Source organism: Wasmannia auropunctata, unplaced genomic scaffold, assembly GCF_000956235.1.
Source record: "Wasmannia auropunctata unplaced genomic scaffold, wasmannia.A_1.0 LD336069.1, whole genome shotgun sequence".
Classification (NCBI taxonomy): Eukaryota; Metazoa; Arthropoda; class Insecta; order Hymenoptera; family Formicidae; genus Wasmannia; species Wasmannia auropunctata.
In genome coordinates this window covers 2,584,534-2,594,937 of record NW_012026821.1, presented here as the reverse complement: position 1 = coordinate 2,594,937, position 10,404 = coordinate 2,584,534, and the positions used below count along the sequence as shown (strand labels likewise).

At 43.3% G+C, this 10,404-nt stretch overlaps 1 protein-coding gene across 1 annotated transcript; it reads right to left on the bottom strand.

The window, feature by feature from the left end:
- Positions 1-7,985: 7,985 nt before the first annotated feature.
- LOC105450158 (slit homolog 3 protein-like) lies at positions 7,986-9,837 on the bottom strand. Its single transcript, XM_011689879.1, has 2 exons — positions 9,637-9,837; positions 7,986-9,358 (listed from the first exon to the last, which is right to left on the bottom strand). The coding sequence occupies exons 1-2, from the start codon at positions 9,835-9,837 to the stop codon at positions 8,654-8,656; spliced, it is 906 nt and encodes a 301-aa protein (XP_011688181.1). The 3' UTR covers positions 7,986-8,653.
- Between the last annotated feature and the right edge of the window lie 567 nt (positions 9,838-10,404).

Below are 10,404 nucleotides of genomic sequence, written 5' to 3'. Positions count from 1 at the left end.
CGATTTTTCCCCCCCTCTTCCTTCAGCCTCTTCGTCTTCTCTCCGTACTCTCTGTAGTTCTTCGTTGAGAGGACGAGCCCTCTTAGTCCTCGGCGACTTCTGCGAAGCGTAAATAGCAGCCTTTCTCGTCCTTGTTCCTCTCTTCTATTCTGTCCGAGCCGGCCGCTCGTTCCGTCAATTTGTCTTTCTCTTTTAGCCCGCTCATCCCTCGTCCTCATCCTCTTTGCCGCCTTCGTTCCATGCCGCGGCACGTCGATTTCCGAGAGGTGTCGATAGTATCTCCTTCGACTTCGTACTTCTTCTTCTTCCTCTCCACCAACCCTACTCTCTTTCCCTCGGCCCACCCTCCGCAGCCTAACCGTGCGACTCGGCGATCCTTTGTCTACCTTCGCTTGACTTCGCGCTCTCACAGCCGACGATCGTCGCCGGTCGCACCGCTCGTTCGATTCGCTCCCTTCGAAAGCGAAAAGCGTCGTCTACGTTCTTCGTCTACGCTCGATCGACGACGACGCACCCGAAGCAGCTTCGATTCGCGCCTTCGATTTGCGAACGGCATAAATAGCAGTCGCTGCTTCAGCTACCAACCCTCTCCCTTTGATCGTCCGACAGACGTGCTACCCGGTCAATCCTTCTTTCTCATCCTTCTCTTTCCCCATTCCCTTTACTCTTTCCCCTCTGTCTTTGCACAAGTTGCGTCTCTTGAATCGTCAATTTTCAAAGAGAACGTATAGATAGTATCTTTCTTGGCATCGGAGTCCTCTTCTTTCAAGGCTGATTTGACTTCCTTTCCGACGATGTGTGTGCGCCCGTTTCCGTCAAACTCGCTTTTGCTACTTGGTCGCTTGCATGTCGTTCTTCATCCACTTCCTGGATTGCACGATCCAGGCCAATGATCGAACCACGTCGGTTTCGCAGTCAACTCTCCTCTCATTTTCTTTTTTTTTTCTTTCATTTTATATTAAACAGTACAAAAAATGAAAAAAAAAAAACAATAGCATTATACCTATTTTTTACTTTGCAAAAGTTTGTAAAATCACGACTTATCTTACTTTCTCACAAATTTTAAATTATCGTTATTATAAAATATTTCGATACTTTATATGTGACATAAATTAATTATCATATACATGAAAATAAATTTTGTTATGGCGGTGATGACATGTCGCTTTAATCGTTCGATATTGTGCCGTACGAATGGCGCTACTCGAGCAAAACGAGCCTTTCTTTCGCGCCTTGCGGATGATCCCTTCGTGGGGATCATCCTCTTTGCAATCGGCTAGGAGCCTCGCCTCGCTCGGAATCGCCGATTTCTGCGCGCCGTTACCGCGTAATTGCGGATACCGAGAGCGCGCATAATTGCCCGCAACTCGCCGCCCGGATCCTTTTTACTCGCCCGCTCACGGTGCTCTCCGCCACGGGTCTCTCTGTCAGCATCCGCCTTCGTTCCGCTTTCCGTTCGAGGTCGAGACACGTAATGCGGTGCAATGCCGGGAACGCGCTCTTCAGCGAGATTTCCTCGTTTCGTTCTTCCGTTTACGTCTGACTCAGGCGTACATCAGCTTCCATTTTTTCACCGAAAAGCCTGGATAATTTATGAAGAGAAGTTTCATTTGCGAAGCGTTTTCTAATGATTATTAACGATGTATCCTAAGACACTGCGTTTATATCCCGTCAGAGTTCTGTTTATTTTTTCATTATTCTTATACAATTTTTTATTGATGCGATTTTTATACGGAAAAATAAAGTAACTTTTTTGTTTTACAAAAACATTTTATGAGACACGAGTTTTTCAAATCAGACGTTTCGAGCTGCAACAATCTAATACCCATTGGCCGGCGGCAATCGACTGCTCGGAAATGATATTCTGAAATGCGATAGAATTTAGGGAAAGGGATCGTGGGACTTTGATGCGAATGTTTACTCGCGAACCTCACGATGCCCGATGCAAATGGAGTGATGCAAATGAGGCACACTGAGAGGTAGTGAAAGAGGACGACGACGCGGAGGAGACGACGTCGCCGCTTTTATCGGGGATCGGCCGTAGATCCTTCTGTAATTTTGATGCGGCTGATTGTAGCGTAGTGTACGCGCGCGCGCGCGTTTAATCCGCCGTCTAATGTAACGTTCTGTAATCTGGTTGCCTGGTGTCGCGTCGCATGTGAGCTTTCTCCCGTTTGTGTCTGCCCCCTTTAGACGGTAGCACGGTGTAATTGAGTTCTTAAGGAAAGATCATATCGGCCCGCTTGAAATCTTAATCCTGTTTACCAAGTTAACCTAAGTCCATTAGGTAGACACGAGGCTTTGGGATAATCGCGACTGCGCACGGACGGAGTCTGATCTGAAGTTAAAACTTATTTTTGGGCACCCCGGAGCACGATCCGAGGTAGCGTAAAAGTTGGGAATATTTCACGCGCGTCTTTTAACTTTTAGAAGCTCTCTGACCTCTTTTCGGTATCCGAAATGTTTGCCACTCGAAATAGTTAAAGTCGTTGTTTAGCTCGTTTCGCATTGCGAGCAGTCTGTTTCTGTAAACAGAATCGCGTTCTTCGGAATAACAAGACGCGATTAACATCTCGTTCACATAAGAAATCACTTTATTTTTTGTTTATTCTTATCAAGCCCCGATATTTGCTTTCGGCCAACGAAATTTTAGCTAGCAATGGAAGAAAGTTACAGTAAGTCAGTCAAATAAAGGTATCTGTATTGAAGCAGCCGCTTTACTTTCCGTGATCTCCCATCACGGATCACAATTTTCCTGCCATTAAAGTCCAACGCGGCTCGAGCCGTAATAAAAATCGGCCGACTCGCAAGACCGCAAGGGTGCTGAAGAGCTACGTAGATTATACGGGGTCGATAGTTGATAAGAATGAGCGAGAAAGAGGATATACGAAGACGAACGAGATGCGCGAAGGCGGAAGGAAGAGGACATGCGGGGATGAGGTTAACGGACCGGTGGGGGCAAAGGATCGCGGAGAAAAGGGGCAAGGCGAACAAGGGACGGACAGTGGCCCGGTTATAAATGAGGAAAGCAATTTCCAAGCTGGCGACTTGACGAGCTCAAGGCCCACGGTGGCTGCTACTCAATGCGAGCTGGAGCACGAGAAGGTGGTTGGGAGGGTGGAGGGGGAGGACAGAAAGCGATAGGGATGAGGATACTGCAAGTGGATGCTCAGACGAGTGGCGGAACCGCCAAGGAGGGATGACTGGACGAGGTAGGCAGTATGGCGGGCGATTAATGGCTTTAGTTACTGGCGACCCGGTCGTGTCCTCTCCTGAGAAGCCGTCACTGTCTTGCCTCTATATATATATATATGTATGTATATATATATATATACATATATATACCAGACTGTCTTCAGACGGTTCCCATTATCAACGAGACAGTTAACAGCCCGAATGACGGCTTCTCCAGCGAATTCGGTAGAACGGGCGATAAATTTCTCGCCCGTCGAAATTCTTGCCCGTTCTGTCCATCCCCTCCGCCCCCCCCCCGTCTCTCTTTCTCACTGGACGTTCGTCGATAAATTTTTCAATTTCGCCATAAATTTACTACTATCTTACGAATTATAAAAGAAGTGCCTTATACAGATTTCCTGATATAAGAATCTATATAGCGGTATATATAATAATATAATCCATACAATTTATTTTAAATTGATGTTTTTTGGAGAAATAAGTGTATTTTTAATTATAAGTGGTTTTAATTATAAGTGTCTTTGCGATTTCACTTGGAGAGTCTATTTTTGAAATTTTTACTATTACAGTGAAATTTTGATATAATACGTGTAAACTCGGTAAATTAATTATATATAAATTTTCAAAACAACGTATCTAGTTTCTGTCATTTGCTTTCGCTTTTTTATTAATTTTAACAATCGAAACAAATAACGGAAAAATAAAAAAAGTATAGCGAAAGACGCTAATAGTCAAATCCGCTAATATAATCGAACGCGACGTCAATGTTAATTGCACATCATCTCGAGTTAGCCTAATGTCCTGAAGTTAACTGCATGAATTACGCTGGTGGCTCGCGGCGAGCGACGTACGGTCAGATGTAAAATCACCGAGCGGCACGATTTTAATCCGCGCCCGTCTTAATCGCGGGTGTGGCGGTCGCGCGCGTAATCGGCCCTTTAATTCCTGTAAAATCGAGGATAACGAGGGGCTTCGTCCGTTCCTACGTCCATCTGTCTCACTTGCCTCGCCCCCTTCCACTCTCCCTCGCTCCCTTTCCAACCCCCTCTCCCCCTCCCCCAGGCTCTCTTTCTCTCTCGTTCGTGTCTCCCGGTGGAGCCTAACCCGGCGCCACGTTCGCGGGTGCAGAGGCGATCGTTACACCGAAGCGTCATCAATCACCGCCGCGTCGGTTTAACTCGGCTACACGCGAGAGAGCCGGCTCGTGCACGCCGCGAACTACTTTCTTCCCCGCTCTTTTTTTCTCTTTCTTTCTCTCCTTCTCTCTCTCTCTCTCTCTTCTTTTTACATTTCGTTACACGAAGGCGGAAAAAGGGAGCGGATGACGCGAAAAAAAAGCGGCGAGAGATTACGAAAAGCCGTAATCGTCGTTCCCAAATTCGTCCATATAGCTTCTCGTTCGCGTGTTTTAATAGTGAGCGTCCCTTGTTTATTCTTTTCTTAAAAAAAACTGTCATTTATCATAGTCATTAATATATCCGTTTGTAACATATTACACAAGTATATATGTTACATTATTATTATTATATGTCATAATATGTGCTTGGCATTTATATAATAATAATGTAATCATAATTTTAAAAAATGTAGGCATTTATATAATAATAATATAATCATAATGTAAAAAAATGTAGGAGGGATAAACTGTTTGTCAGATTGTCATGAAAAAACATTTGCGACGAAGATTAGTAGAAAGCTGATTGTGAGTTTGTAAATTAGCGGTTATACCGCGTCATGTTTCTATGTGACGATCTGAATTTTAGAAAAAATTATAATAAGATGACTTGATAATAAGATTTATTTTAACTGATTTCTATCCTGTGGCTTCTCCCTTATTTTTCTAATTTTATGGAAAATATAGAATACAAATACTAACGTTCCTGTCAGTGATATTATCAGTACTTTATATGCAATCGAAATTATCGCATGATAATTACAGCGACAAGTTGTTGTAATTCTGTGTATACAGAATATTTTATATAGTTCATTATTATTGTTATTTCACGCGTTTCGTTAATAAATAGAATATAAACGTTGCTAAGAAGATATAGAAACACCTTCTTCGGGGATATAAACCGAACGAACGCCAAAGACAACCGTGGCAATTTCGACATTGACCCGTAAGTCGTTCGCACCGCTTTCTCAACGGGTAGACACACGGTCGGTGACAGTTACAGATGGGAATGCAAGTATACGTCGGAATCCGGGGAGGGGGGGGGGACGCGACACGCGTAAAAGAGCCGGTGTAAGCTTTGCTCACGGGAAAGACGACGATGGAGAGGCTTACCATTTCGCGGTATGACAAAAGCCGAAATATAGGCTAGAATCATCCGGTTCCTCCTCGACTATGGCCACGTAACAACAACGGTCATCCGTCTTTTTCTCTCTTTTACCTTCGTTTCTGTCTCGGTTAGCAATCTCTCTCCCTCGCCCGCCTTTTCTCTCATGTCCTCGTAATAAATATAAAAGTACCCCGGCGGGCCAACGGGATTCGTATAGCCGATAGTAACACGGCTGCTGCTGCTGCTGCTGCCTCGTCAGAAGGAGGAAGAGAGAGGTAGTTGTACGAGGGGGGGGCGTGGATAGGGCGCTGGTATATTATTTGGCGGGGCTCCAGCCGGCTGCGAGGCTCGCCTCTCGGTGCTTTCATCTTAGGCACAGCCATCCTCCTCCCCATCTTTTTTTCTATTCGTCGAACAAAAGCGGCGAAGCTCAGCGGACAGGTGAGCCGTGGCGTATCGACGACGTACCGCTTCGGAGTCTCTTGATTTTTACGTTCTCTTCCGTGCACGATGATGATTTGACGATCCTGCCAATGGCTTGCAGAACCGCCCGCGGAATAAAGCTTGAAAAACTCAGAGCCTGTGCTTTGGCGTTAGGATGTATTGGAACGAAAAGGACGGCTGCAGTTATACGGTGTAACGCGAGACTCGCTGTGAGACACTCGGAGAGAGGGTGTATATTTTATTTTCTGCATTTTTTTTTAAATGTTGCGACTCTTCACTCTTTGCATACAAGCGGGGTGCGATTCGTACAACTATCGTTGCGTCAGCGTTGTTAATTCCGAGAAGATCTCGGAGATCTGGCGGGGTCTTGCATCGCCGAGCTTTCGCCGAGATCAACGGGCGGTACGTACAGCGGTACAGCGATACGCGGGGCTTCATCGAGCTCGTGTTACGTTCGGATTTCCGGGTTGCAGCCGGCGATGTTAATGCACCGCGTGCAGCATCGGTAGGTACCGGCGTGCGTAGTAGGGCATGCATGTGCAGCGCGGCGCATAGATAACCGCGCGTAGCGTGCGGTATGACTCGCATTGGCGGGCGGGCGGGAGAAGCGCTCTCCGAGAGGCAAACAGACAGCGAGAGAGAGAGAGAGAATTGGAGATAGAGAGGAGCATAGTCCTCGCCACGTGGGAACTGGAGCAATCCCTGCATACGGAGAATGCTTCACGGTGAAACTGCGACGAGGACGGAGTTCGAAGACGAAGACGACGATGAAGAGGAGGACCCCGAGGATGCGGTGCCGGCAGCACGAGCAGCGGGCACCCTCTCCATAAATCACGGAGAACCGGTAGTTTCCTTGCGCACAGTAGGTGGAACAATGTCCTTTCCACATGGCTACTGTGCGTATGTGTATGTGTGTTCTACCGCGTCGACTTTACGAATCGCGTCGATCACCGTGAAATCCGTCATAGATCACACGGTAAAACGACTGAATAAACCGATTTATCCCATTATCGGCTGATGCCTAAGAAAAGTAACATTCGCTGTTTGATTCTAGAGCACACAGTAGCAGAATATACAAAAAGCCTTTACTCGAGCCCCAGAAAAAAAAAAACATTCTAAAACTAATATAAAATTGTTGTTCCGCAATACTTAAGGATCTCTATATTTTTACGCGATTATCCGTATTTTTGAACAAATTATCTATTCATAAGCATATTTATGTTCTATATTATGAGGTATTACTCAGTATGAAATATGATTTTGTGACATGTTGCACCTGTTACAATGAAAAACCAAATTTTTTTAACACATTTTTTTATTATAGAATGAAATAAGCTAAACCGTCTTCATATGACAATGATCCTCTTCTAGGGATTTTTCAAAATAATCTTGAGTTATCATCTTTATATCGAATTCAATTTTTCAAAAAAATCTGCCGTTTATTTTATTTTTCGTAATCATTATAGATACACGGTCGGCGCAATTCTCTTTAGTGCGACATGATCGGTCTCCTGTTCAAATCTTAGAATTCATTGAGACAATAAATCTATTAAAGAATCTTGCAATCTACATATTCGTATCAAATCTCTCTCGTTAACACCGAGACATCTGTTTGTTGTTTAGCATGGGCATATGAACAACAAATGCATTATAACAAAACTCTCGTTTTACAATTACGTTGCGGATCAGTACATGTCTTCTTCCATCCCGCCGACGCCCTTTTCGTTTTTTTCTCCCCGTTCACCTTGCCGTCTTGGTATTATTAATGATCGCGGAAACCGCCCTAAAGATCTCTTATGAAGGCGAGTATAACGGATATGCGATCTACTATACATGCGCGCGATACGCATTTTTTGATCGACACTGATGAATGACGGCTGAACCGGAACGTTCTTGTCTCGTTGCGGTGAGAACCGTAGTTCCGCGGATGCGGGATGATTTAATATACGCTCGCAAGCGACACGCTACCGTGATCCACGAATGCCTTGCGCGGATCGAAAGTGCGTATAGCGATTTTTGCGAATCTTTTCGCTTTAACCGGAAAAGGAGGGAAAAGAGAGAAGATTTATAGACACATGCAAGATTTATTACTAAGATTGTGAAGAACTATGCTCTCGGGTAGCTGCAGTCAGATATAAAAAAATATATATATTGTGCGAAGAAAAATCTTTACCCTTTAAAAAAAAACTTATTCGACATTCGACATACGTTTATATAAATGATACGGAAATGCGATGCGACTGAATATCAAAGTATAGATATTCTTATTACAGAGTGCATCGCTGTGTAATGTATCAATCGTTTCGAGCGCATCACCGATTGCCTCTTACACGCGAGAATTTAGAAATGGAAACGTTTATTTTCAACATTTTATTTGATATTCAATTTCGAAAGTTTTTCTACAATTTACATTCAATCATATAGCGTTTGTATCTTGTTGAAAAGTCATATAATTTCAAAGTCGCGCTCGCATCGCATTTGGAACAAGTGGGTTTTATCGATTTATCAAAGCTTCATTGTAAATTTGAACTGTTATTTTACTTCAGCTCACAATCGCAATCGCAGTCGGGAAACGATCACTACGATATTTAATTTCGATTTAAAAAGTATCGAATATTACATGCTGATATTATATGCCACGGCAAAATTTATCGTAATGCAAGATTGCATTGTGTATTGATATAACGCAATTTCTCTCATAAACAGATAAAAAGATTGCAAGCTTTGATGAATTAATATCCGGTTTTCTTCAACGCGGCGACTTCGATTTCCAATTCGGTGACTTTTCTTGAGAGTTCTCGAATCTGTTCACTCAGTCTGGCGACAGTTTGCAGCGTCTCGATGGAGCCGATCTTGCGATCGACGCATTTGTGTAAAGCGTCGTCGTCGACGTCGGCGTTCGGCTCGTGGGCGAGGCATTCTTCGATTAGCAGATCGCTGCTACCCCAGTCCTGGACGAAACGGATGTGACTGCTGCCCAGGTACCACGTCATCGAGCGGCGGCATCGATACGACCATGGATTACCAGCGAGATAGATTCTTCTCAGTTTCGTCAGCTTCTTCAGCGACTCGGCGGGCAGACAAGCGTTCATCTCGTTGTGCGCGATGTCCCAGAGCTCCAGATTCGGCAGCAAATCGTATAATCGCGCGTCGACTTCGGCGATTCGGTTGCGCCACACGATGAGCGCCTTGAGCGCCGTCAAATCCTGAATCCACAATGAGTCCAGTTTACGAATTCTGTTGTCCACCAGACTCAGCACGCGCAATTTGCCGAGACCTCGAAACGCGTTGGGTTCGATCTCCTCCACGCAAGATCCGGTGATGTTGAGTTCCTTCAGAGAACCGCCATGCACCGAGAATGCGTCCGTCGGTATCTTTGTGATGTTCGAATTTCTAATATCAATGCCTACTACTCCCGTGGGTAACTGTGAGAGTATCTGCAATTTGATGCACATAGAGATATGATTGACGTAATTTACAATTTAAAAAATATAGGCTCCATGTTACATAAAATTATTTTGAAACTGATAATTATTCGTTTTATATAATTGAAAAATAATCCGTCGTGAATTTCTTTAGCGTCCCGATTATTTAAATGGACTTTGCAGTAAGCAATTTGAAATCAAATTGCTTACTGCAAAGTCCAGATTTTTTATTCTTGAAGAAAAGTTTCAGGAAAAGACTTAAATTCTAAACAATACATAAAATAGTGTACCTGTAGATTCGTAAGATCTTCGCAATGGTAACAATTCTGACGTCCGTGCAAGCCCGGTCGGCACTCAGCCGAACATGCGGCCAGGATCGTCGCGAGGACGAGCAATTCCAGGATTCGTTTCATTGCGGTAAACTTCTCAGTCTGAATCTGATCGTTTTCGAGTTCGCTTCTTATAACCGATCTCAAGGTCGAATAGAACATTATCGTCGGTGCAAGAAAAAAAAATAGATATGGGGGAAGTACCGCCGGTTAAAACCAGAACATAAACGTGTTGCGATATTTCTTACGCGTATGATGATCCGCACGATATGCTCGCTAGATAATCGAGTGTTATCAGCAACTGACTTAGGCTATTTATTTACATATATGAAAACCGGAATTTCGCTGGTTTTATACATAAGCAATGATAGTATGTATGTGTGTACTTGTATAGGATATATCTAATTATAAATCACGCGCTTTTACAAATTTACTTTATGAAGTTATAATTTTATAATTAAAATACGTAGAATAAATAAAAAGCAGTCATTACTTTTTGTAATTTATGTACATAATATTAAATTACGATATGGCCATTGATATGTAAATGATTGTTGCATTCTACAATATGTGGTCAATTTTCTTATACATTTCATTTTATATACAAAAATGTTACTAAATACTTAATTGATTTTATAAAATTTTTATATTGCATTAAATTAATATTAATAATTCATTTATTTAAGATTAAGTTTCTCATATACTATATCTTATATAATATATTGTACA